A 25,904-nucleotide genomic window follows, 5' to 3' on the forward strand; every position below is an offset into this window, starting at 1 on the left:
ATATAAAGTTATATATTATACACACCATGTAATATATAATGTACTTATTTTGTTAAGAATCTCCGACAAAAATTTATTTACAAAAATTTTACCGCAAGTTCATAGGTGGCAATCCGCAGCGGACGATGCTCAAACTTTTTGCAAATAAATTTCTGCGACCAACGAATTTGCCTCTATACTTATAAACGACGAGAAGAGTAGAAGGAAAAAAAATAATGGTTTGCCAAATGAGCCGACTGTAAGAAGCACTATAGTATTTAAATTATAATTAATAATAACTATCGAATAAGAAATGCAGCTGTGCATAATATTATATGTTATACCTATACGAGGTTTACGTGAATCTGGCAAAACGAAGAAAACAACACCGTAGATGTGAATTTATAGCCCAGTGTAATATAACTATCATATAATGATTATTCAGATGAACGATTATACATATTATAATATACATGCAAGTAGTGTAGAATATTATTGCAAAATTTCGCAATTACTGGAAAATGATGTTGAACAATTATATATTTCAATTTTGATTTCAAATTTGACCGTAATTTTTATTCTATTACTTACACAATTATGACACGTGAAGGAAAAGTTGTAATGAAATAAGATATTGAACACACCGAATGCGACGCACGTTGAATTTTGTAGTAGCCGCCAAATGTCAAAATTGTTCACGCGTAAACAATATGAACTAGGTGTGTTATACACGATATACTTTAAGGTTTCATTTCGTTGTGTAGGTTTAAGTTTTTGTACATATATAACACGTCGATCCTAGTTGTGTAAAATGATAATTATTATGTACATTAAGTGTGCGGAGAGTGTTATGATTCAACATTATATCTATGTAAATATGTAACTGCCTATTATACATATTGCATTAAATGACGAATAAAAATTCAAAAGTATATACATGTACCGCATGCTTCGTTTTTTACTAGCCAATTTCATCTGGCATAATTTACACAGGTCTGCAAAAAAAAAAGCGAGAAATTGCAGCTGCACGGGATTTTTGTGGTAAGTATTATATTTTCGAGTACGCTGAATCCACAAATGACTTCCATTTTCTTCCATCACATACAGTATTTTTGCAAAATACAACCCAGCCAACATAGCTAGTTGCAGTTATGTTATCTAGAAATCACAAGCTATGCGACAATAATCGTATAGCAAAAACTGAGTCGGAATATCTTTCCATTGTTTTGAATTATAGGTATACCATTACGAGAAAAAGTATTGCAGTCTCGTAATGTTAGCGGAATGAAATATATTATTGACGTTATATAAATAGCAGCGATATGATCGTTACATTATGAACACTGTCACAAAATATTTAACAGTGAACTCAATTATTTGTGTTACATTCGTTTGGAAAAATGAGTTACTGGTAAAGAGAACATTGAGGACGTAAAAATAATATGTACATTACATCAAATTAATGGCTTGGGAGTATGGAGAGATTGGGAGTGCTCCTAGAATCACGCAGCAGTTGTTATGTAACTTAATAAGTTATAACTTTGTGATAGATATTCGTCACTCTGCCAAGCACGTCATCACGGGATTCATTGACTCATGGGAAATTATATCAAAATAAAAACAAACAGTACAATTCATTAAAAATATAGTTATATAATAGAATTGAATATTTTATGTTGAGTAAAAAAAAGGCCCGTAACCAACGATAACATTGAGAAACTTTTGATTGGTTAAGACCTTTGAAACCTGTTCTTCCTCTCGTTGATACGCCTCCGAACACGCTTCCGCTTTCCATTTTCTCTTTCGCTGTTTGTATATATTCTTGAGTCTCACTCTGATACATATTAAATGGAAGTAAGAAATCACTTCTGCATGGGACTTTTATAATCAAGAATAGGATACCAGATATCGAGTTAAACGGGAGTTTCACTCTAAATGAAACTACAAAACACGAGTCGAAGAAAAAACCTGACGTGATGGAACTTTTATAGTATTTTTTCCGATTTCAGTGAGTGAAATTTTATAACAAACAGTATAAAAGAAAAGCCTGTGCAGTTTTTTGGTGCAGACCTGTGTCATCATTTCATTCCCACAGTTTTAAAAGCGCATCGTTACTCAATTCCCAAAGCTCCTCCAAAAGCGACCATCCCCTCTTTTGAGTACACAAAAGATACTCGTTCCCCGGATCATTCATATACGAATAAGCGCCAAGCACGAGGCTCTGGCAGAGCCGTCCGCATACGCATGTCTTTAAAACGTTCCTCTCAATCTCGGGGATTCTCCTGACAGTCTGATACCCTCTCAATACGTGTTTTCCTCTGGAAATATCATCCGCCTGAAGCAGCATGTGGCAGAGCGCGATCGCGATCTCGAATATCAAACAAGACCTTTGGGAGTCCCCGATGTCGATAACCGCCACGACCCTTTTCCCTTCGTCGTCGACGAGGATGTTCTGCTCGTTTAGATCGCCGTGAATTATGCCTTTCTCCAGCATCTCCATGCCCCCCGTAACTTCCTCCTCGAACTTGGCGACCACCTCGTTCACCACTCGTCTTCGCCGGGCATCATCGACCGCGTGAACGAAGTCCCTCAGCCTCGGTACGGAGTTCAGCATCCAGAGGGTGCGGTGCTGCTCGTAAGCCGGATGATGAAACTTCTTGAGAGCCTCGTCGAGTTCCGCGGCGAATCGCCCGACGTCCGCGAGCAGCTCGTCCGGGGGATCGGCGCGCCGATGGAGAATATCTCCGGGTATGTAAGTCAGGAGTCTGACGACGTGTTTCTCCGCTCCGTCGCCGAGGAGCTCCAGGGAGTAGTAGCGGTTTTCTAAGTTCTTTACAGGCTTGGGGGCTCTTATTCCGTTCTCCTCGAGGAAGTCCAGCATCGCGGTTTGACCCTCGACGAATCCGGTCTTCCGAGAATCGAGAGAGTTCGTGATCTTGAGAACGTAGCCGTCCCTCTCGACGCCGGTTATCCCAGGATTTTCGAACTCCTCTTCGCAGAGAACGTGGAAATTCTTATCGTCATAGGCGTTCAACTCGGAGACCAGCTTCGCATTCAATCCGTACAAACGGCGCACCAGATCCGCGGCGGTTTTCGAATCAGCTTTGGGTCTGATCAATTGGCCGGGTTGTAGAATTTCGTCACCGCTAAGAGCGGACATTATGCGAATTCAATTTAACTCCCAATACCACGAGCTTTTATGTTTCGGAATCCCAACGACGAACCCGACCGATAGAAATTTGTGGCGCGACTAGCGCCTGTAACTGGCCGTAGGCGGAAGGATCGTTTAATATTCAATTGCGTCAATCACATCTATAAAGCCCAGTCTTGGCCCGCGATTGCTACGCATCTCCGAAAGGTATAATACACTAGGATGAGGAGGTAGATGCTGCTCCACTAAGACTCGATATTGCTCGTAAAGCTTGACTAAACGATGTGCTATTTCGAATACAGCGTTGCATTCATCGTTATCAAGATGATAAGATTGTCGGAGGCAACAGTCAACAGTATAATATCTGATGCAGTGTATAGATGAACGAAAACTGACGCCAAGGCGAGGAATCTCGTATTTAATGTAGATATAATATATACATATATATATACATAGTGATAAGTGATTAGAGGGAGCATGAAAGATAAAACAGAACCGACTTTCGAAAAACGCTGAAACTTCTCTCCTTTTACTCATTTCATTCGGTTCTGACAAACTACGGTAAATACTACGGAAATAACTTTGTCTAGATAATAATAATAATATATTGATCTCACGCCCTCGGAGCAAACTCGGAGTATTTCCGTCCGATCGATGCGTGTGACAGGCATAAAGCGAGTGGTTGCGTCGGGCTCAATGATGGTATAAATGTACACTATATTCGAAATCTTGATGCCCCTTGGGAATTATTCCGAGTGTCAGTCAGGAAGGAAGGTGAAATTCGAAAGCGCTGTCCAGGAATTAGACGCGTACATATTTCGGGAGGAGAGAAAATTTGGAATAATAATCGTCCGCGACGAGTTAGACCAGCATCACTCGATATGTCAACCTAAGATCTTGAAATCGTTCCTGGATTTGAAGTCAGCCTTGCAGAGGGATAAACGCGAAATGAGAGAAGGTATAACATTGTCGTAACTAAGCTACTAGTGGAAATATTCTTTTGGAAGCCGAGGCCTAGCTGTTGATAATTGTAAGACGCAGAATTCGTAGTAACGCATCGGTATCATATTGTCCGTATACCTTGACACCGCAGCTTACGAGAACCTCAAAAAGTCCAACGGAACAATGAAGAAAATAATGAAAGAATTAAAGGAGGAGACGATGCTTCGCCGAAACCACATTCAAGAGGAATTTACCAATTTCGAAAATCTAAGTACCGACCGTCTTCTCAGCATAAATCCAATATCTTTTACAGTTGACCGCAGAGACAGAAAGTAAAGTGATTGCGAAATCAATGATCTTTAAATTTTCTTCTCCTCTACGGTATACAAATAATGGCAATAAATTTTTCGTAAAGAACAGTTGTGTAAAAGAATTCGTTTGCTTAGTTTCTACGTAGAAAAAAAAACCATTCTGCTTTATAACCATTTGGCGCTAGTATTCAAACCCTGTACAGGATCGCCATGAATAGGATATAGCGACTCTCGTTGCGACTTGCGAGAGTCGAGAGAACAGTCGATGCGATGGTCGATGTAGAACTTTCGATAGGGTCCAGGCTGCAGATCTTGGGTCGAATATTAACATTAATAATTGTCAGGTGTTGAGCTCCACCAAGCTCAGACTACGGCTAGGCGGTCGAACAAACGCTTACAAACGTTCACAAACGCTCCGATCGTCATGGCCACGCGTAAGTACACGCTAATTGCTGGTTAGAAAATGAAAGACTCGACTGGAGTGTTCAAGTTCGAAACAAGTTCAACCCTAAATCCGGATTAGATTAGGATGTTGTTAATTTCTGATGTGTAACGCTAAACCTCAATCCAAACTCTATCGTGGCACCGTCTCGATGAATCTGTCATCGACAATTCGCCGATACCACTCGCTGATTGTCAGCTTTGGTAGATAATACCTAGGATCAAGACTTGAATCATGTAAATAAAACTGACCATTTGCCACGATCGCGGCAAAATTTAACAAAGCTTCATCAAGTCCAGTGCACTTTGATCACGGCGACATACTGTTTCTTTCGGCCTATTTTTTTTACCTCGATTAAAATTCCACCCACCAAAACCGGATTTCTGAACAGTGACTTAACTTGTCTTTCAATTCACAGTACATATACTATGCAGTTTCATGGTCATAAGTTTTTTCCTGTTTACATCTGAACCGATTACATGGTGTTAAGAGTTTCTTTTTTAGTAATTCGCTCTAGCGTTGTCTCTAATTTGCTTCTAATCCCTAATCTTGTCTTCATTCACAGTTAGGTTTAATACAATCGACAGTCCGGAATACCGGTACTTTCCTATAACAAAGAAGAAAATACGGCTTAGTGTAGCGGCAGCCCATGATGCAAGAATAGCGCTAAGGACTCATCTGAACGAGGACTCAAATGTTTACGAGGTAAGTGAATCGGTCGACGAAGCAGGCATCGAGTAAAATAAAAATGCGTCATTATCAGGGTCTGTGGGACTAAAAGCATCGTGAGAAATGTCGTACACAAGCGTTGCATTGCATGAGAGAAACTAAAAATTGGATTATTCAATGGCGTGGTTTCTCCTTGCGATAAGTAAACTAATTTCTCTTTCCCCAGATAGTCATAGGTGGATGGGGCAACAAAATGTCAACTATCAAGAGGAACAGCTCAGACTCAGATGTTGTCGAGGCAGAAACAGAAAGTATATTGAGTAGTGAGGCGCAGAGGGATTTTTGTATCAAGTAGGTACAAGAAATTTTATAAGAAACGTCAAACGGAAGAAAACGGACGAGTTCATTTGCAATTCGTTAAAAGTAAGGAATCAAATGAGCGAACCGCAAATATGACCGTCTCTTCAAACTGGCTCAATGAATTCAGAATGCAATTTGAACACGATCCCGTCACAGGTGGTGGTGCGACGGGCTTCTGGAAGTAATTTGTCAGAACTTTGGCGATGTCCGAATGAGGTACAAAGACAACGATCCGTTTGTTGTGAACTTCATAGGGTTCAGCACGGCATGGGGGGCGAGGGGAGAATGGATTCTTGAACGTGAGTCGACTTTCAGCCTTTTAAAATACACAAATAACAGCAGTGATGTTAAAAAATTCCCTATTAAAATATTGCGATGAAGTGCAATTCAATATTTTTATTTCTTCTTTGTAGACTACACTGCCTCTCTACCCGCTGTACGTACACAGTTAGCTGCGACATGCAACTATTGGATAGATTGCAATTCTGACGAAGGATTGCCCAGGAATGCGGTGACTGCTTCGGATGACGGACTTTACATAGGCCGAGCTCGGCATAGCAACACCATAACCCCAGGCAGTGTCCGAGAAAGAATTTGTAGCCTATCATGGGGTGGATCGACGCATCATAAAAAAGAGTTTCAAATTCTGTGCCATCCCAATGTGGGCTGGGTAAGAAGCTGGCAGGGATCGGTACCTCTGTACGCGTTACCCGGAGGTGAAACAGAGGACAGTTATGCTCTCTTTGTCGGCAGAGTGCTCCACGAAAACATATACTACATAGGAAAGATCCAACCTAACCACCAGGTCTGTTATATACCTCTGAACGAAGGTGAGGTTGCTTTTACGGAATACGAGGTGCTTGTCATTGACGAAGATGCGATAGAGTATATCGGCAGATAACAAAGCGAAACACACTCTAAGAAGACCGTAGCGGATGTAAAATATTTTGCTGCGTATATCTTACAGGAGGCTAGTATCTCGAAGGTTTTTCAATTTTTCAAGCATCATAGATCACTGCTTGGCGATAGTTGAGAAAGAAAGTTTTAGTTTCCTTTTTCGCTAAATTTTTATCCAATATTTAAACAAAGAATCGAATCGTTTGTCCATTGCAGTTTTCTCTGCTTCATTCAATATTTTGAAAAATTTCCATTACTGTACGTGTTTGAAACATGTAAAGAGGATCTCAAAGGATAGCGGTGTTATTGCAGTGCTTCGATAATTTAACTAGGGGTTTAATTCCATCAACTGATAGAAGATGAAGTTAGTATATTGCGTAACGGGGAGTCAAACTCAGGTCTTTTCGGGCCAAGCTCAAGTTTGCAATACGAGTTATAGGTGAGTCGAAAATGAAAACATGCTCGCGTTATATAAATACATTCAAATATGTGCCATTCTTTATTTTGTGACACCATAATCGTTTCGTACTTAATTAGAAATTCATACTTCTGAACGTTTTTGAAATAACAGTGTGATATTTTCTCAGATTCATGTTCAAATATAGTATAACGAGAATACCTATTACGAGAATAATATAAGAAAATATTTTATTGCTTGAGATATATTCCCTTGAATCAAGAAAAGCTGGTGTGCATACAACTTACAGGTATTACCGCACGAAGTCTCAATTAATTACCATATGCGATACAAAAATTGAAATAACTGTGTAATGTATATAAATGAATAGATAATACGTGTAAATATAATATAAATAGGCATTTTGGAATATATAATAAAATGATATATAATTTCTTCGATAAGGTCTCATTGATTCATCATGTCGCAGTTATTGTTCGGTAAAAAACCTAGTATGATAATTAGACTTCGTTTTTCAACGAAATGAAAATAACGAGAGATTTATATAATTTTTCAGCTAGTTCCATTGACTAATTGCGGCGTGTACAATGTTCGAAGAGTGAAACATACGAAAAAGATGCGTAACCGAAATATTTTACTAGTAAACTATTCATCACTAACCTTTTAAAATCAAGCAAGTACTCAAAAATGCATCCAGGCAGCCATCACTCTATTTGGTCCTCAAAAACTGAAGGCGTTTGGAAGAATTCGATTATCACCAGCACTTGATTTCACCACATCACAACACACTACTGTAGAAAACACCTTCGGGGCAATCTCATCTTTTCCCAGTAGAAAGTTTACGACGACGATTGCATCGTAATTTCGCGATTATCGTCGGGAAGCTCACAGCATCACTCGTTCGAAAAAAACATCAACGTACTATTCGAAAAAAGTCGAGAGAAACAAGTGAGCGCGGATAAGTTCGTAACTGAAAGAAAACACCTAAAATATTCACTGAGCACCACTTCTCAGTATCCTCAACTTATCCTACGTATCGTGATAATTATCACTGTTATCAACCACACGGGGTACCAATATTTCACGGGATTGAATTCTAAATTTCAGACGTATACCGGAATTCGACGAGAAACGACTCAATCGAATGTCGCGCGACAAATGAACGTCGCGTAACGACGGTAACAACTGAACGTCGGTCGGTCGCGTGATGGTGACACGTGACTCAGGAACAGGTCACCTGATCAAAACAAAGCAGCTGAGTGAGCTTCGTCGATCAGAAAATAAATCTCAATGAACGTAAAAGATGAATGAAAACCACTCTGTGTGCTGAATCATTTATTCTGACCACCTTACAGCTTACGCTACACAATAAAATGATAATAAATCTCTTATGGCGTCAACGATGAGCGAGAAACTTGAAAATTTCGTATTTATTTTCAATTTTCTTCCTCACGCATTTTTATCTGGGTTTAAATTTATCCGAAAAGATAATTGTGAATATACGGAGAGCTATACCCGCATCGTGTTAATTCCGTCTTCGTTGTGGTCAGAGAGGTTATGTGACATATGAGTCGTCGGCTGACGCTCACGTTAAGCGAAGCAAGAGTTTTAACTTATTTTCAAAATGTTGACTACGAAAACATTTTTCAGAAAAACAAAGAGGGGAAATATTCTCAAGGTTTGTTTAATCCGTAGTAAACGATAAGCGGTGTCATATATTGTGATTACGAATTTCTTGTGGTTATGTTATCTAATTGCACTTTTTACACAGATTGTCAGAGAGCATTACCTCAGGGATGATATATGGTGTGGGTCAAATCTGTGCTCAATATGTAAACACAAAAGCAAGGATTTAGTCCTTGATGAAGACCCTGAGTCGAGAAGTTCTTTATACCCGCAGGGACACTATCTTGTTCTGGATACCAACGTAGTTCTCGACCAGGTAATCGAGCTTTGAGTATCGGTCTTTAAAGAACTTTCAAGCAATTGAATAAGTAGCAAAATCTCAGTGGGTTTTTTTATTTTTTCAGATTGATGTTCTCGAAGAAGATGCTCTATGCAACGTCATAATTTTGCAAACTGTGCTTGAAGAGGTACGGCACAGAAGTTCCAATGTGTACAAAAAACTGAAAGACATTATTGGCGATCCTAAGCGAAAGTTTTACGTCTTCGTTAATGAGCATCATAAGTGAGAATCTTCGACTCTCTAACAAAAAAAAAATATGCCACAGGGAAGTTGTTTCACTTTTTCTCCCGAATATTTCAGGGATACCTATATTGAACGAGAACCACGTGAGAACGTAAATGATCGCAATGATAGAGCTATCAGAGTCGCTGCAGCTTGGTACCAGAATCACGTGAATGCGAGCAAAGGTGCTCGTAAAGAGAAGCAAAAGGTTGACGTTGTTTTGCTTACAGACGATGCCGCGAATCGAGATAAAGCGATCGGTGAAGGCATCAATGCTGCGTCGAGTAAGTATACTTGCACTATTGAAGTCATCGTTAGAATTAAGTATAATAAGGTCATTAGAATTCCCAACGAATAAAAACTGGAAATTATTCTTTCAGTGCAAGATTATGTTGCATCGTTAATTGACGCTGGGTTCTTACAAGACAAGCTGTGTAAGCGGAACTATGTTCTCGAAGGAGAAAGCAAGACACCGCTGTTTCCACCACACTTGACGCCTGCTCAAATTCACGACGGTATAAAGAGCAGGAAATTGCTACAAGGAACGTTCCTTGCTTCAAGGGAGAATTTTTTGGAAGGAAGTGTGAATGTCGAAGGATACGAAAAATTTGTGAGCTTTGTTTTAAAGTACTTGGACTGTGATTTGTCTGTTTACAATTGGTATCTTCTAAATTTCAAGCAATGGCCTTCGTCTTTGATCACAGATATTGTTGCAAGGAAAACTCGCACTGAATAGAGCAGTCGACGGGGATATCGTCGCTATCGAGCTACTGCCCGAAGATCAGTGGAGTGTACCCTCGGATTTAGTTATTCAAGACGAAGAAGAAGATCCTAGTGATTTGCTGGAAGATGAAACCGAGTTGAAGGCTATAAAAGTTCCGAAAAACATTCAGAGAACGCCTACCGGGGTTGTAGTAGGCATAATTAGACGGAAATGGCGACAATACTGCGGTATTCTGCAGCCCAGTCTTGTGAAAGGGGTGAGTTTGCTGCTAGTTAAATGATTGCAATTGATTTTATCTTACCACATATGTGTAAATACAGTATAAATCTGCTACATCTTGCACAAATTATCAATGCTGAGTCCGGCATTCAAATTTTAATATTTTTTCCGTACCAGAGTAAAAATATTCCAATGTTTGATTTTTGCAGAACGTGAGGCACATGTTCGTTCCGGCAGAGCGAAAAATCCCGCGAGTAAGGATCGAAACTCGTCAATCTGAGAATCTGAGCAAGCAGCGGATCATAGTCGCGATAGACTCTTGGCCCCGCAACTCTAGATACCCTTTGGGCCACTTTGTCAGAGCACTTGGTAACATTGGCGACAAAGAAACAGAGAACGAAGTCCTCCTCCTTGAGCACGACATTCCTCACAACAGATTCTCAGACGCGGTTCTCAGTTTTCTTCCAAAATTACCCTGGCTGATAACCGAGGCGGTGAGTACTGATTTTTTATTTTATTTAAACGACAGGCAAGCGTGAGTCCTTTCTCCATTATACTTCTTCCATTTATTTTCTCTACTCTCATTCCATTTTCACCAAGTTCCAAGAATTCACGGAAACACCGCTTGTCATTGATTTTTTCTCAGGATGTATAATTCAATTTCTCGCATGTCGTCCGACGCGTTCTCGGCATCCTCAGCGTTGCCTAAGGTACTATCGGAAGTAGGAAGGGTTGCGGCTGATCGAAGTTCTCCAAAAAGAGCCTGCGAACAGAAATGAAACGTCGGCGGATTCCAGGGTTTACCGGAGCCCCTTAAATTCCAGTTCACGTGACGGAGGAATAATTCCAAAATCTAATTCGTAGTAAACGAACTTGCAAAACCGTTCGCATTTCGTTATGGAACTCGAAGCTCAGCCCGCCAGCTCCGTTATTGTCCACGTTATTATTCAGCAGAGTAACTTCGTGTACTTCGTTTCTGGCGGCAGTGCTCGGCCCGCTAATTGGAGATAAAATGTCGTGATTCGAACTGCTCGCGGCTCCCAACAGTGTCGCCGGGTATAAATTGGAAGCCAAAGTGCACCTCGGTAGTTCACCGATGGTCAGGGGTACCAAGGACAGGTCCTCGACGTTCCCGGCAACGACGCATCTTCTCTCCAGATTCTCATCCCGCCTCTCGAGTCTATTGAATTTCAAATCTTACCATCAACCTCGTGGTGGAAATTGTCTGGATTCTTACCGGCGACGTCTTTGGATCGACAAACGTTGCGCGTGCGATCTCTTCGGCAGGTGTGGCGCCACGAATGGTGCCACAGGACCCGGTGCGGAAAGCGGTGGTGGCAGCGGCGGAGGCGGAGGTGGAGGCCTCGATGGGGGTGGAGGCGGCGCGCAAAAGGAGGGAAATGGAAGTGGAATAATTGACTTCTCTTTTGGACGTTTATCAGCCTCGTTAACACCACTCAGGGGGTGAAAAGCTTGCGTCTGGTTAAGTTTTCGCGTTACCAGGACGCTCAGGTTCTCCAACGCGTGCTGTTTATTCTGGTGACAAAGGGAACGTTTTTTTTAGACCCTCATGTCCCCCCCGATTCACATGCTCATTATAGAGGTGGCGGAAATTTCTTTCGTTTACTTTTACGTCCGTCAGTATTCCCTCCAATATTTCTGGTTTCTGGCTATTCTTCACACTTTCCCAACGCGAAAACATCGGCTTATCGTACAGCGCTATAGTACATTCCATTTCCCGTATCTCTGTACCAGATTCAATTATTTCAAAAGCCTTTGATTATGTCGCATCAATAGATCAACCGATTGGAGCATAACGGAGTTTTTACTTTCTCTCGGTTATATTTCAACTAACCGTCATCCCGCAATCTTTTCAAGATCTTCTTCACTGTGATTTTTTCTTTCCTAACCGATTTTCTTTGCGCCTTTAGCTTTTCCACGTTAGCCACAGCCTCTTTAACTTCCGCAAGTATGCTTTGCAGCTCGCTCACGCTGCTCTCCAACCGATTTCTTAGAATGCTGAAACGATGTATAAAAGCTGAATAAAGAACGGCTCGTATGAGAATGAGAATAAAAATATGCGACGATGATATATAATTAACGCTCACTTGGGGTATTCGTAAGTAAGGAAATTCAGATCTCTGACGCTCAAAATGTACTTGATAAATTTGTCCAATTGATTGCAGAAGGGAAAGACGTCTGTCAGTGAAACATTGCGGTCCACGTCGAGGCTGGACCGACTTTCGCCATTCGATTGATCGTCCATAGTGACATTCATTTTATTTCTGGAATCCAATCCCACGCTTATTACAATTCGGGTCTATTTAGCGACAGGTGCATTTATTTTTACCTAGGAACCGGGATTGACCTTATAAACTCCCAGAAATATTGAGAATGCGTGTTTTTCATTGGAATCGTTATAGAGTTGCTCCATATCTCGCGAAATGTAACGGCGTTCCCAATCTTGAATTAACAGTCCATTTTGTATGCTGTGAAACTGTGCGGCCGTCGTCTATTGCCTGAATTACTGAGCTAGGAATGATAATTTTTAGTTCAATACTTTGGCGTGAGTAAGAATTTTGCCATTACTGGCAAAACAAGAGAGCGGGAAGCGTGTCAAATGTTGGTCCAAAGCCTACTGACAATTAGCAACTCGACCGACGCCTCGTTCCCCGATTTTTGTCCCTCAGGACGTTACCCAACGCGTCGATCTGCGGCACATAGACGTTTGCTCGGTCGACCCACCGGGTTGCACGGACATCGACGATGCCCTGCATTGTCGGGAATTGGAAAATGGGAACCTTGAGGTCGGGGTCCACATCGCGGACGTTTCTCACTTCATTCGTCCTGGAACCGCGCTGGACAAGGAAGCCGCGTCACGTGGCACCACCGTCTACCTCGTCGACAAGAGGATCGACATGGTTCCGGGTAAGGGGATTGCGCAATCGTTTGCAACACGCTTCCTTTGTTCGTTAATTCTCTGCCGTTATTGATTTTATTACCCCCCTCTTATCTCCCGCAGAACTACTCAGCTCGAATCTCTGCTCTCTTCGTGGTAACGAGGAGAGATTCGCGTTTTCGTGCGTATGGGAAATGGACGAAAAGGCTAATATAATAGACACGAAATTTCACAAGAGTATTATCCGATCTCGACAAGCCATGACTTACGAGGAGGCTCAGCTCAAGATTGACGACGAAACGCAGCAAGATTCCATTGCCAAGTCGCTGAGGGGCCTGAATAGTTTGGCTAAAAAATTGAAGGAGAAACGTTTTGAGAACGGGTAAATTTTACTCATAACTCGCATAATTATTTTATTTCATAAAATCATTGATATCCAAATAATACGGAAATTATCATTGCAGAGCGTTGGTTTTGGCCTCACCGGAAATCCGGTTTGAGGTAGACAGCGAGACCCACGACCCCATAGACGTTCAGGCGAAGAAGCTTAGGGAGACTAACTCGATGGTCGAAGAATTTATGTTGCTTGCCAATACTTCCGTGGCAAAAAAAATTGTTCAAGATTTTCCGGAGTGCTCAATGCTCAGACGACATCCGGAGCCGCCTCAGGCAAACTTTGATCCACTCGTGAAGGCGGGAAGGAACCGGGTTCGTTGTGGAAAAAAAAGAAAAAAAAAATCGGGGTTATCTTGCCGTTTTTAATTTTTGATTTTCCGATCCATTTTACTGAATTTTTTAGGGCTTCGTCATAAATACTGCGTCCGGCAAGGAGCTCGCAACTTCTTTGAACGAGGCTCACACCGAGGATAACCCGTATTTCAATACGATGCTCAGGATACTGGCGACTCGGTGCATGATGCAGGCTGTTTATTTCACCAGCGGAATGTTGCAGCCTGAAGAATACTTTCATTATGGTCTTGCGTGTCCGATTTACACGCATTTCACATCGCCAATAAGAAGGTGAATGCAAATAAAAATCCGGTGAAGCGAAACCCCGCATTTTATTTATTGTATTCTGTTTGTACCGGGGCGTTGACTTTTTTCGAATCAATATACCGCTGCTCATGGTCAGTTGAACAAATTCCAATAGCTTGGAAATCTCCTCGCCTCCGAAACATGGCATTTGAATTAATCGTTCACCCGTAATATCCGAATATCTCGATTTTCGGCACTCCAGGTACGCAGATATCATGGTTCACCGTCTCCTCGCCGTGTGCATAGGTGCCGATGCGACCTATCCCAACTTACTTGACAAGAAGAAGAACCACGAGCTGTGTTACAACTTGAACTACAGAAACAGAATGGCCCAGTACGCCGGCAGAGCCTCAGTCGCCCTGAATACGCACGTGAGTCAATTGGCGAAATAATTGTACAAATAATGTGATTTGATTGAATAATTTTTCTTCTTTGTTGGATTAGTTGTTTTTCAGAGAGAAAGTACAGAACGAGGAGGGTTACGTGTTATTTGTAAGGAAAAACGCCCTTCAGATTCTCATACCGAAATACGGACTGGAGGGAACTTTATATCTTAGTAAAAAAGGCGAAGTTTCACCTGTAAATTTCATTTATGACGAGGAAGACCAGAGCCAGAAATTCGAACACATTGTTTTCCATTCCTTCGATCCAGTCGTGGTCCAGCTGAGCCTTGACCGGTCAAACGTTCAGCACGAGAAGCTTGTGTTCAAGCTTGTGAAGCCAGTTGTAAGAGATTTGCTAATCAGCTTGTTACTATGTTTATATATCCAGACATGTGTTCATTTCCACACTTTATAGTTCATATTTTGATGTTATTGAACTCGTTTGCAGATCCCCGGATTCAGTATTCCGACGAAATCCGATCCGGAAATGGTTCCGAAATCGAATATCGTGCCCAAACGTAAGACGGAAGAAAAACCGACGGGCTCGGAAATTTCGGGCGGAAAAAGGGGTAGGAGAAAGAAGCAGAAAAAGTGAGATGAGAAAATCTTCGATTCTTACATGATGAACGATATTGAAGACTGTGTAATATTGAATGAAAATATATGGAAAGAAAAAGGTTTCAAGACAAACGTTCAGGAGTTTTGTCTTCGGATAAAAATTTATCAAAACACCAGTCAACACATCTAATTTATCCTGTCCCGATAGAGTTTTAATTCTCTTTTACTCCTTTTCTTTGTATGATTTTATTTTTCTTAAATTTGATTCGATTGATCTACAATCGTCAACATGTTTCATCACGAGGTAAGTAAGTGATTTTGATTTACTTGATTAACGAGATACACTCTGTATTTCACGCCTCTATAACTCTGGATCGGGTGCGTTTTTTGCGTATCCAAGTTTTTGAAGTGCCATTATGATTCCTGTATAGGCCGTCGGGTCCTCGATCGTGCTTGGAATCTGTATTAGGGGTGAAAAAAAAAAATAAAAAAAAAAATAAATATCGATACGGGCATTTTGCAGTGTAAATGATTTTTTGTACCTGGATCCGCATCGACCTCGCCAAATCAGCTATAGATTTTCGGCAAGTTTTCCCTGATCTCGTCTTCGGCAGTGCTTCGACGGATGCAGCAAGTTTGAAGGCAGCGATCGGCCCGATAAGTTTGCGAACTCGTGCTATTAGTTCCAGGTTAACTTTTTCCTCGTTCTTCACATCGTCTTCGTGCGAAGAGAAATAAAAGTAAAAAGTTTTAAAAGTTTAAACGCCTGCACAATTTCACGATAATTGTTGGACAGTATGCTATCAGGTGTTCCGTTGCTACGAATACTTACCTCCTCTTAGAACGTACAAGCACAGAGGTATCTCGCCTTTGGTGGACTCTGGAACCCCGACGACGGCCGCATCAACGACGTCCGGATGCCCAAGAACAACGTCCTCCAAGGCAAAGGTGGACAATCTATGCCCTGCCACGTTTATAACGTCATCGTCACGCGCCGTTACGTAAACGAATCCAAACTCATCGATATACCCGGCATCCATCGTGTCGTAAAACCCCTGACGATTTGTCAAACATATAAAGTTACGAAAGTAACAATTAAGTGAGAAGGGTAGAAGAAGAATATTTTCAGCTTATTGTTAACGACGAGAAAACCTCTCGACTCACCGGATACTTTGAGAAATAAGTTTGCCTGAAGCGTTCCGGGGCCAAATATAAATTCGACATCGTACCAGGTGGCAAAGGCAACTTGATCACAATTCTTCCAAGCTCGTTTGGAACGGCGAGGCTTCCGTCTTCCCGCAAAACTTTAACTGGGATCAAGAATTAATATAATTAAGCATACAATATAACCGACGGACCAAAATCATTTAAAAATCAGTAAAAATCAATGTACCATTGTAACCAATGTCATTTAAAGATCATTAAAAATCAATGCACCATTTTAACCAAAATCATTTACAAAATAATAAAAAATCAATGTACCATTGTAACCGGCAAACGGCATCCCTGCCGTATACGGAGGCAGATCTCGATTGTGACCTAAGCCTAGACAGGGGGCGGTAATCGCGTGCCCGGTCTCAGTTTGCCACCAGTGATTAAATATAGGAACTTTGAAGACGTTTTCCGCCCACGTTTTCGTCTCGAGGTCGCAATGCTCACCCGCTATAAATATTGTCTTGAGCCTGAAATGGTCGGTTGAAATTGAAATTTAATAAAATCAAAGAGGTACGAAGAGAGACATGCCGACACTTACGATTTGGTAGAATATTTCTTTCCCAGGGATGCGTCGGGATCAACTCTCCTCAAGACCCGAAAGGCGGTTGGCACGGTGAACAAGGCATTGACCCGGTGCTCCTCGATTATTCTGAAATGACGCATTGTTTCATCGTGGGTCATAGAATTATCAATACTGTGTTTGGTTTTAAATTCATTGCGAACCTGAAGTATTGGCTGGCGTCCGGTGTCCTGTCCGGCTTTCCTTCGTACATGACGCTGGTTATGCCGGCCAAAAGAGGACCGTAACATATGTAAGAATGGCCAACGACCCAGCCCATGTCCGAGGCTGCCCACCACACCGAATTCTCGTCAGTTCCATAAATGGCTTTCATGGTCCAAACAAGTGATGCAATGTGACCACCTATGGGTCTTTGAATTCCCTTCGGTTTGTCTACGCGTAAAAATTGACGGACTTAACTTAACTGCTTTGTTACGAATACGTTACCGAAATCGGCACGCGCCGTGCTTTCTAGCATTGTTAGTAGTTTTCCTTACCCGTGGTTCCGGAGGTATACAATACGTAGAGTGTCTCGTTGGCTTCGACGGGAACGCACGGATGAGGTTTACTGTTTTTTAGCGCCAAATCCCAGTCTATATCCTCGCGGGACAAGGGGGACTCCCAAACGTTACGTCTCTGGTAAATGATACTCTTGGGTTTCTCCACGGTAACCAGGTCCATGGCTTCGCTCAGTATGCCGGTGTATCTGTTATCCAATTCGCCACGTGTGCATATCAAACCAGAAATATGTGCAACCTGTATCCGTACACAATTCAACATGGTGTCCAGTAAAAAAACCGTGATAAATTCAAGGACACTTCCAAGACCACCGGACACCATGTTCGAACACTGCACGATATCAGCGATTCAAGTTTTGCCGTAAAGAAGCACCTACTTTATAAGTTTGTTCGGTTCCAACCCACAGCTCGCAGATATTATCACTTTTGGTTCCGCGTGATCGATTCTGGTTGCCAGTTCCCTCGCAGCGAATCCTGCAATTATTCATTCCAGAAAATTGTTGCTCAGTTGTCTGACAACAGTGGCAACAGACTCGCATTCGGCATTGCAAAACTAATCGTAAGAGTCTGTCAGCTTACCACCGAAGACAACGGAGTGTATAGCGCCGAGCCTGGCGGTGGCCAAGATGGCCATGACGGTCTCGGGTATGAGAGGCATGTAAATGACGACCCTGTCGCCCCTGCGGACACCGAGATCGGCGAGGACCCCGGCGAGCAGAGAGACCTTGTCGAGGAGTTCGCTGTAGGTGACACTGCGGACGGTCGAGGTCTGCGGACTGTCGTGTATCAGGGCGACTTTGTCCCCGCGACCAGCAGCGACGTGCCGGTCGACGGCGTTGTGGCAGGCGTTTATCTCGCCGCCGACGTACCTGCGGGCGTGGGTGTTTAACGAATGTGAAACGAAAGGGGAGGATTACGCGGGAGGGCGCAGCTAATCGGCTCACCACTTGGTGTGGGGTGAATTGGAGTCGTCGAGGACCTTTTCCCACGGCTTGCTCCATTCAACGTATTGGGCTATTTCCGACCAGAATTCCTCGGGCTGGTCAATCGATCGTCTGATTACGTCTTCGTATACCGGGTACGAGTAACGGTTCTCGTTTACGATATGACCTGCAAGGTTGAAATTTCACCTTTTTACTATGTTAACAATGGCCTGACAGAGGGGCGAACCGGACAATCGTCGATCGTACCATACAAGGGGTTAATCACCTGTGAAATCTGGTGTACACTCTTTCGGAAATCTTGTGAAATCTCTTGAAATCTTTTGAAATTTGTTGAAATCTTTTGAAATCCTGATATCTTCTTTTGAAAAACCCCTTTGAAATCCCATGAAGTCTCTTGTAAATCATTTTTAATCTCTGAAATGTTTTAAAAGCTTTGAAAACCCTTTGAAATTAGGCGTACATCAAACGGATGAGTGATTAACCCCTCGGTAACATAGGCATGGTAGAACTGTTAAAAATGTTCGTAAATTTGCTACACATTGACTACACAAAATTCTAGTAAGAGTAAAAATTTGGTATTTGAAAGTAAATTACTCAACATTCTCATTGAATTTGCAATCAATTTTCTTAATTTTTGTTCCTGCTTAGAAAAACAGAAAAACGTATTTTGAATTTATTAAATTGCTGTGGTAAATTTGTTATATTTGTATATTTACTGTACTTTTACTGTACGGCATTTGGAATCTACTAAACATGGTGCTGAAATTACCAGACACATGTACAAAAAAATTCGATTAGAACTGTTAAAATTAAAAATATATTGCGGCAAATGCAATCGATGTGCATCTTTATTCATTTTGCTCTACAATTAGTCTGATTTCGAGCTTCTTAAAATTGAATTCCTAAATATCGAACGCACTGTATTTGAAAAGTTTTTTAACCAGATTTAGAAATTACAAAGTTTTCTGCTGGATTTACTCAACTTGTGCAGGTATAAATTTTATACGAAATCCCTGTCAGTATCAGATGCAAGCAATGCCTAAAAAATTACCATGTAAATTTTGGAATTATTAATGAAATTCGAAATTTGTGACAAATAAACCGTAACTTGATTCACACGTTCTGCAAACCGACTGAATTTGGCTAGTTATTGGGTTCGTGAATTCATTCAAAATTGTATTGTGAGTAGGAATTTTGAAAATATCTCAGTCGTAAACCATTATTGAGCGTATTATTTGTCATGCCCGTGCAGACCGTCCATTGTATTATGAATCAAATGAAGTCATCACCAGGTGGGGCGTATGACTAGTAATCTGTACATTGTGAGCGAACAGAGTTCGAACCTGGATAGGAACAAATTATGCGGTAATTCTGCTATTCGATCCAAGATGTATTTTGACCAAGTACAACTACTGAGAAGTTGTTGAAATGACGTTGGTGCTCACAAAAAAGTCAATAAAATTAAGTATCGAAGCGGTTTTTATCGACTTTGCACTTTGTAGTTTTGGTATACATTTACCATAAAGTTATAATACTATACTGGTATACTACTAATGATATCCAATCACGATATTTATCGCACTGATCTTTGGTAATTTAATTAAACAGTGCTATTAATTACTAATCGCACAATTATTAGCAGTAAAACTACCTAATGCATGTATAGTAAATACACAATACCGAACCCGAATAATGCTTCCTGTACATTTTTAGTAAATTTACAACAGAAGTTTTTAACAGTGTAGCTGTATCGTAGAAAGGCTAAGCCGACGTCTTACGACTCAATAAAATGGAATACTCGTCATCGGCGATGGTATAAAGATAGTAGAGGGGCTTGTGTTGGTGGGTTCAAGGGTAGCGCCATGTGCGTAAGGTATTATAATGCGATTTGGTTTAATGTTATCGAACAATGGGCGATGAATATACCGCGAGCGAGGACCGTTGTTGCGTCAACAATTCACAATCAGCGGTTCGATTTCCTCGTTGTAGAATTATTCTAGAAATGCGATTCAACAAAAACACGGTGGCGAGCCATGGGGGGGGGGGGGGGGGGGGGGGGGCGTAACCTGCACGCGCAACATTCTACATTCGTGGTTGTAAAGCGTTCGACTCGTTTCAAAAATTTCACTAAATTTAAAAGTTTGATTAGATTTTTGGTCGAACGAATATAACTCGAGGCGTATAAGATCAACGCCGGGATTGGTAAACATACCACGAAGCGGAGGCGAAATGAAAAACAAAACACAACGGAAAAAAAGGAAAAAATAGAAATAAAAAGACGGTGAAGAAAAAATGTGCGTTAACCCTTTGCAGCACAGCGTCTCATGTAGAAGATATCTTTGTTAAATCGGTTATTCAATATTTGTATTCAATTTTTGAGATGTAGTTGTATTTTTTTTTTGCATAATTGGATATCTAAGATGTCAATGTTGATGTTTTAACAGGGATTATGATGATTCTGCGAATATAGTGAACGCTGTGAATAAACAAAGTGTTCAATGCAATGCCTGTTTTCACAGAATAAAGATATTTGCGGAAAGGTTGTAGGTACTAGAAAAGTGAAACTCGATAATCTTGGGTTTTTGAGGTCGCTGAAAACGAATCCGATGATATAATTTAAAAATTCAAGATGGCGGAACCAATATGCCGGACTGAAAATATAAAAATTGATCATATTCGCTTATATTGGATCCACCATTTTGAATATAGAAAATTTCTCAGATCTCACCCCATTTTTTAAATCAGCCACCTTGAGAAGCCCCGTGTACCCAGTTTCAAGGAATTTGACTTCAACGAAAAAGGTATGCCTCGAAAGGTCGAACCGAATCGAAAGATCCGCGAGATGCATCGACGATCGGAATACTGAATCGGCGAGAAAAAAAAAGAAAAAAAGAAAGGCGTATCGACCCGCGTAGGAATGATCATGATTCGAATGAAATTCCACTTGTGCAACTTTCAACGAACCGCCGGGCTCCTCCCCGCAGCAGCAAAAACTCACTGTCTCCGTTTACCACCCTGTGAGCCTTGACGTGCGATTGAAACGGTGTTTTCGCGGCCTCCTCTACCCGGGGATGAACAAATTCACCGTTCACTTCTCCCAGCATCATCTTCGTCGTCGTTACCGTTTCTTCAAGACGTTGTAGATCCACAACGGTGGACGATCACGACTTCGCCAATGAATCGGAATCCTATCAACACTCCTTTCTTCTACTACCTTTCAAACTTGTACGAAAATGAATCTGTCGATTTCTTGCCAACGATGCCTCCGCTCAATAAGTACATCACAATTTTGAAAATAATATCTTCGGATCCTCGTTTTTTACGAACAAAATTTTCGCAAGGATCAAGTCGCCAGAGTCGAGTACTGCAGCCCCGGTGACCGGCTTCCAACTGACACTTTTTAAACAAACCTTTGCTCAGAGCACCAGGTGGAGACGCTAGGACACGTGGACAAGGAAAACGTCACGTGACGTCCATTTCCTGGGTGACATTTCACCTCGAGAGTCCAATGGTCAGCGACTTAATTCAAATTAGTCGATCGCTTACTTAGCGCAGCTCCGAAGAATTGGTCTTCTGTACCAGTTACGTACCTACGCTGACGTCGCCAACGAAACCCACCGCGAAATTACTTGCACCGGGTGGCGACGATTCAACAACAATTACCTTTTAGAAATGCAAGGGAAACGAGATTTTCTTATTGTTGGTGAGAATGCGGTACGGAATTGTCTTACGAATAACATGACTCGTCGCAGAGTTAAACCGACCGAATATGCCAGGTTTTCGATGTGACGCATAACGATGTGATGCGAAAAATCATTATTTGAAGTTCTCTTTACAATTCAGGGTTTCTCTTGGCGTATTTTCAAAGGAATCGGGGTAGCTTAAGAATGCATAAGATCGATAAATACTCAATATTTGACCATCTCGTAATAACATTACGAAAAAAGTATTGATTTCCAACTGACGAACTTCGCATGAAGATTTTGCGACATTTTTCATTTTCTTGGTTAAAACCATGAAACGGAACGCAACGATATTGAATATTTACGAGTGTCAATCTTTGTTAACGTTTTTTCTTTTTCAAAGAATATACTTATGGTGTACTAAAATCGCTAATGCATGAGAAATGTACATACGTATACATTTATGTATATCAAAAAGACACAGATGACAGTAAATGTTCTACGAATAAGAACGCAACAAAATTAGAGATATAGTGAGTAAAATATCAGCTGATTTTTATTTTCCGTAACAAAATAATTTAAATATAATCAAGTATAAATTATCAAACAACTTTTCCGTTACGAAGACTTACACACACTGAAATTTACGAAATTGTGGTTTCATGTACACTGTTTAAAAAAAAAACACAAAATAACCGATTAATCGATTAATTTTTACCGATTCAATCGAGTCCTGTTCGATTATTTTTTCAGACTCGATTAATCGATGCATCGATCATTTTTAGCTTAACGGGCATCGCTACTACGGGAGCTGTTGCAATCGGGCAGCATCTGCGACGAATTTAAATTTGTTTGAAAAATTTGTGTCGCAGGTTGAATAAAATCCTTGCGATGTTTGCCAGTCCTTAATTACCAGGAATAATCCTTTTCGCCAACGCAATAAGCTGTTCATTTCATTTCTCCTTGCGCGAAAGGCATTGTATATACGTATAAGTTACAGATGCGCGTCTGTCCCGGAGAAGAGCTACGATATTTGTCGAGCGAGACATTGGTACGTCAACGGAAGAACTACGCATCGTATTTTTCGAGCGTTCGAAAAATTTACGGGTAATACGTACGTGTATACGTACACACGTGTAAAGAAAAATACTTGGCTCACCGATGTGAAAGCGATGGAAACAGAACGATAACACGTATTTTAATACTTTTTCAAACGCGTACCGGTTATTTGTGTTGTGAAGGTGAGGGAATCAGTCCATGTTCCGTTACATCACATGCCGTTTATTATTCGTTTCCAGCAATGTACAACGGTCGAAATCTTGACCGTCACTGCTCGCACTGTCTTAACCGAGTACACCACTATTCGCACTTACATATCTCTATACCTATATACCTATACACATATCTCTATTACCTATATATCTATACTACTCATACCCGCACTGTACATACATACCAATTTGTTTCGTCGGCATCCGTACCGCTAGGCACATATGTGCGTACGTGTAACGCGAATGTGTACGTTGGCATGGAAACTCAAATTTATGCACGGGATGTACCGCCAAAATCGATTTTCCGACAGACGATCTCTCATACTTTCTTTTCCAAAATTATCAGCAGCTAAGCGTAGGTTACGGATCGCAGGAATGCGTTGAAAAATAATGCAAGTTTGTTGCGTTCCGGTATGTATAAGGGCATTGCAGTCGCATCGTTTCGTTAGCGAAATAACCGGCAACGTGTTTGTGGGGTGTTCTACACCGAGTCGCCACAAGCGTCACTCAGAATTTTATCGAGCGTTTAGGGGGTTGCGATACATCCCTTCTAGAGTACGTGTATACCGATTTTAGAATATCTTTCATCGTGTTTTTCCATATTTATATCACTGTTAAAGAAATCTACAAAATGAAAAATATCGAGATCTCAACTGAATATACGTCCACCAAATTTTTGGCAAATAACAAAATTCATGAATGGATCATTTTTTTTATTTTTTTTTGTCTTGATCTTTTGATTAAGAAAAAAGATTCCAATTCATTAAGTATAATCTACGCACAAGAGTCCAATGAATACAGAGAACCTTTGGGTAAATTCACTCGATTTTGTGGAGCAATCGTATTCGCGACAGCGTATAATAATATTCGTGAGATGCTATCACCCGTGACATAACTTTAATGCTACCGTTACATCGTGGCAATGTAACGTGGTTACATGGTATTGATAACGATGGACGACAAACGGGGGCTAATCAGCTGTACACCATGTTACATTGTTTTATTTCTAAGTATACGATTGCCGGGGGTGCCTGTAACGTACGTAAAAAGAACGTTTAATCTATTAGACCAAGTTCGGCACCGCACAAGCATTTATCAAGACACGAGTACTTTTTAAAAATACGCTTCGCACAATTACACCACGTAATAGCTGTAGAATACAACTAGCGTGGGGACGCATATCGATTACACGTACAGTGCGATTTTCCCTATCCGAATGCTTGATAATTCTGACTCTCTCACGGTTGGCACGAGAAAAGTTGAAAATACAAAGTTCCCAAGCGTCGTCTTACGTTAGTCGTCCATGTAACCCGTACAACGTGTTGCCGAGAACGCTGAAATTGCAGTGCGAAGCAGACGCACGGTGAAATATATTATCTGCTGCAGCAAGCGTGATAAGATGGTGGGAAAGAGCAGGCATCCAGATATGTACGTGGTGAGGCAGCCCAGCCGGCGGTGTCCCCCATTTATATCTATTAGATCGGCAAGGCTGGTCCGGTTGCCAGAGGTCGGCGGGTGGAGTTTTCCCCCCGACGCATCAACACTTGGGTGGTGCACCGTACGTACCTCGGAAGTAATTTTTAAAGTTCAACGACACCAGCCTCGCCTCGCCTCGGCGGACTCGTGCGGTAAACAAAAGTGTAAACAGATTGAAATTTCCTCATTGGGGAATAAAAGTTTTATACTTACTTCCCAGTCGCCCGGCTGCTCCGGCATCCATCCGCCGCATAAGCTGCAGACACCGAGCTTGCAGGCAGCCGGGTAATACCCTGTGATACGCTTAAGAGTTCGTTTGATAAGCTGCTCGGCCAACGAACGCGGGGAACAAACACACGCATTGATGGCTGTAAGACTGGAGCAAATAGACCGGGAACGAGAGGAACGAGGGCGGACGAGCGAGATGAGAGAAACATCGACTCGCGGAGTGACCTCGAGGAGCGGGCCGCAAACTCCTCCGCTTTTTTTTTTTATTTTACCCCCAAGCAATTTTTATCCGTAAGCTCGGTGCCGATGTCACAGCAGCGTGCCCGTAATCATCTTGATCGGAAAAACTTTTTCACTCCCCTCACTCCCTCTGCGGCCCAACTCGTTGATTCTACCATGCAGCTGCCTCGTCGCACCTTCTCCAAATCTTTATTTTTACGGGGTCAAGACCACCGGTGAAACCCGGCGAAAGTCTACCCTCGTGTATTGTAGGGCATCGGGAGAAGGAATAGAATAAAGCAGAATGGGATTTATTATTATCCATGACAATGTTGGTCAAAATGGAAGCTTGGCACAGAAAGAACTTGAGAATAATTAGGTATTGTTGTTGCAAAGAAGGGATGGAGAGGAAAAAAAAAGTGCGATTACTCGTGGGTATTTCGACAGGTCGTAGGTACGTTAGGACGTTCAAAAGAAAAAAAGAAAAATTTTATTTTATTTTATCATAGAGATATTCAAGATAATTCGATGTCTGCAGGAAAATATCTCTTGATCGGTTAGAGTTTGGAAAATTCTATCTCGGTACTTTTTTATAGAGCGTGAAATTTCCTGTGAG

At 41.5% G+C, this 25,904-nt stretch overlaps 5 protein-coding genes and 1 long non-coding RNA gene across 13 annotated transcripts in view; 2 read left to right on the forward strand and 4 right to left on the reverse strand.

Moving 5' to 3' along the window:
* Nucleotides 1–8,360, reverse strand: part of LOC124223082 (uncharacterized) — a 111,337-nt gene extending 102,977 nt beyond the window's left edge. The window contains exon 1 of one of the 2 annotated variants that reach the window (XR_011177681.1): nucleotides 7,830–8,360. This is a non-coding gene — a long non-coding RNA (uncharacterized lncRNA). The remainder of the gene's footprint in view (nucleotides 1–7,829) is intronic. The other variant, XR_006884198.2, reaches the window with a different exon arrangement.
* On the reverse strand, nucleotides 150–3,491 carry LOC124223079 (hydroxylysine kinase). The gene has a single exon (XM_046634742.2). The coding sequence runs from the start codon at nucleotides 3,137–3,139 to the stop codon at nucleotides 2,063–2,065; it is 1,077 nt and encodes a 358-aa protein (XP_046490698.1). The 5' UTR covers nucleotides 3,140–3,491; the 3' UTR covers nucleotides 150–2,062.
* Nucleotides 3,862–7,604, forward strand: LOC124223080 (uncharacterized). 3 transcript variants are annotated; one of them, XM_046634744.2, is made up of 6 exons: nucleotides 3,862–4,088; nucleotides 4,224–4,817; nucleotides 5,391–5,530; nucleotides 5,721–5,845; nucleotides 6,011–6,153; nucleotides 6,268–7,604. In XM_046634744.2, the coding sequence occupies exons 2-6, from the start codon at nucleotides 4,808–4,810 to the stop codon at nucleotides 6,753–6,755; spliced, it is 906 nt and encodes a 301-aa protein (XP_046490700.1). In that variant the 5' UTR covers nucleotides 3,862–4,088; nucleotides 4,224–4,807; the 3' UTR covers nucleotides 6,756–7,604. The 3 variants fall into 3 exon arrangements, with proteins under 3 accessions (XP_046490700.1, XP_046490703.1, XP_046490702.1); XM_046634747.2 differs by lacking the exons at nucleotides 3,862–4,088; nucleotides 4,224–4,817 and adding an exon at nucleotides 4,834–5,061 and having other exon boundaries at nucleotides 5,725–5,845; XM_046634746.2 differs by lacking the exons at nucleotides 3,862–4,088; nucleotides 4,224–4,817 and adding an exon at nucleotides 4,836–5,061.
* A 50-nt stretch (nucleotides 8,361–8,410) lies between the features above and the next one.
* Dis3 (exosome complex exonuclease RRP44-like protein Dis3) lies at nucleotides 8,411–15,307 on the forward strand. The gene is made up of 14 exons (XM_046634729.2): nucleotides 8,411–8,847; nucleotides 8,941–9,111; nucleotides 9,200–9,357; nucleotides 9,436–9,641; nucleotides 9,738–9,967; nucleotides 10,062–10,337; nucleotides 10,510–10,794; nucleotides 12,991–13,228; nucleotides 13,323–13,581; nucleotides 13,664–13,907; nucleotides 13,999–14,219; nucleotides 14,437–14,605; nucleotides 14,679–14,960; nucleotides 15,066–15,307. Exons 1-14 carry the CDS (start codon nucleotides 8,794–8,796, stop codon nucleotides 15,210–15,212), a joined length of 2,940 nt encoding a protein of 979 aa, XP_046490685.1. The 5' UTR covers nucleotides 8,411–8,793; the 3' UTR covers nucleotides 15,213–15,307.
* Nucleotides 10,789–13,008, reverse strand: LOC124223077 (uncharacterized). 2 transcript variants are annotated; one of them, XM_046634740.2, is made up of 7 exons: nucleotides 12,669–13,008; nucleotides 12,409–12,585; nucleotides 12,156–12,319; nucleotides 11,928–12,046; nucleotides 11,538–11,836; nucleotides 11,174–11,480; nucleotides 10,789–11,063 (listed from the first exon to the last, which is right to left on the reverse strand). In XM_046634740.2, exons 1-7 carry the CDS (start codon nucleotides 12,707–12,709, stop codon nucleotides 10,929–10,931), a joined length of 1,242 nt encoding a protein of 413 aa, XP_046490696.1. In that variant the 5' UTR covers nucleotides 12,710–13,008; the 3' UTR covers nucleotides 10,789–10,928. The 2 variants fall into 2 exon arrangements, with proteins under 2 accessions (XP_046490696.1, XP_046490695.1); XM_046634739.2 differs by having other exon boundaries at nucleotides 12,651–13,008.
* On the reverse strand, nucleotides 14,696–25,100 carry LOC124223076 (acyl-CoA synthetase short-chain family member 3, mitochondrial). Of its 4 annotated transcripts, none has more exons than XM_046634737.2 (12): nucleotides 25,055–25,100; nucleotides 18,412–18,577; nucleotides 18,047–18,336; nucleotides 17,845–17,941; nucleotides 17,447–17,655; nucleotides 17,114–17,342; nucleotides 16,929–17,039; nucleotides 16,658–16,857; nucleotides 16,340–16,485; nucleotides 16,008–16,230; nucleotides 15,718–15,893; nucleotides 14,696–15,635 (listed from the first exon to the last, which is right to left on the reverse strand). In XM_046634737.2, the coding sequence occupies exons 1-12, from the start codon at nucleotides 25,092–25,094 to the stop codon at nucleotides 15,537–15,539; spliced, it is 1,986 nt and encodes a 661-aa protein (XP_046490693.1). In that variant the 5' UTR covers nucleotides 25,095–25,100; the 3' UTR covers nucleotides 14,696–15,536. The 4 variants fall into 4 exon arrangements, with proteins under 4 accessions (XP_046490693.1, XP_046490692.1, XP_046490694.1 ...); XM_046634736.2 differs by lacking the exon at nucleotides 25,055–25,100 and adding an exon at nucleotides 21,410–21,796; XM_046634738.2 differs by lacking the exon at nucleotides 25,055–25,100 and adding an exon at nucleotides 20,097–20,133.
* Nucleotides 25,101–25,904: the final 804 nt, after the last annotated feature.

Source organism: Neodiprion pinetum, chromosome 7 (genome assembly GCF_021155775.2).
Source record: "Neodiprion pinetum isolate iyNeoPine1 chromosome 7, iyNeoPine1.2, whole genome shotgun sequence".
NCBI lineage: Eukaryota > Metazoa > Arthropoda > Insecta > Hymenoptera > Diprionidae > Neodiprion > Neodiprion pinetum.

Coding starts and splice junctions, on each gene's coding strand:
- LOC124223079 (XM_046634742.2), bottom strand. CDS start 3,139: ATGTCCGCTCTTAGCGGTGACGAAATTCTACAACCCGGCCAATTGATC.
- LOC124223080 (XM_046634744.2), top strand. Junction 5,531..5,720: donor AGGACTCAAATGTTTACGAG/GTAAGTGAATCG, acceptor CTCTTTCCCCAG/ATAGTCATAGGTGGATGGGG. Junction 5,846..6,010: donor CAGAGGGATTTTTGTATCAA/GTAGGTACAAGA, acceptor ATCCCGTCACAG/GTGGTGGTGCGACGGGCTTC.
- Dis3 (XM_046634729.2), top strand. CDS start 8,794: ATGTTGACTACGAAAACATTTTTCAGAAAAACAAAGAGGGGAAATATT. Junction 8,848..8,940: donor AGAGGGGAAATATTCTCAAG/GTTTGTTTAATC, acceptor CTTTTTACACAG/ATTGTCAGAGAGCATTACCT. Junction 10,338..10,509: donor AGCCCAGTCTTGTGAAAGGG/GTGAGTTTGCTG, acceptor TGATTTTTGCAG/AACGTGAGGCACATGTTCGT.
- LOC124223077 (XM_046634739.2), bottom strand. CDS start 12,709: ATGAAAAACACGCATTCTCAATATTTCTGGGAGTTTATAAGGTCAATC. Junction 12,047..12,155: donor GAAAAGATTGCGGGATGACG/GTTAGTTGAAAT, acceptor AATCTGGTACAG/AGATACGGGAAATGGAATGT. Junction 11,064..11,173: donor AAATGCGAACGGTTTTGCAA/GTTCGTTTACTA, acceptor TTCTGTTCGCAG/GCTCTTTTTGGAGAACTTCG.
- LOC124223076 (XM_046634735.2), bottom strand. CDS start 18,797: ATGGGATTTCAAAGGGGTTTTTCAAAAGAAGATATCAGGATTTCAAAA. Junction 16,486..16,657: donor GCCGTTTGCCGGTTACAATG/GTACATTGATTT, acceptor TCTTGATCCCAG/TTAAAGTTTTGCGGGAAGAC. Junction 15,636..15,717: donor CGAGGTCGATGCGGATCCAG/GTACAAAAAATC, acceptor CCCCTAATACAG/ATTCCAAGCACGATCGAGGA.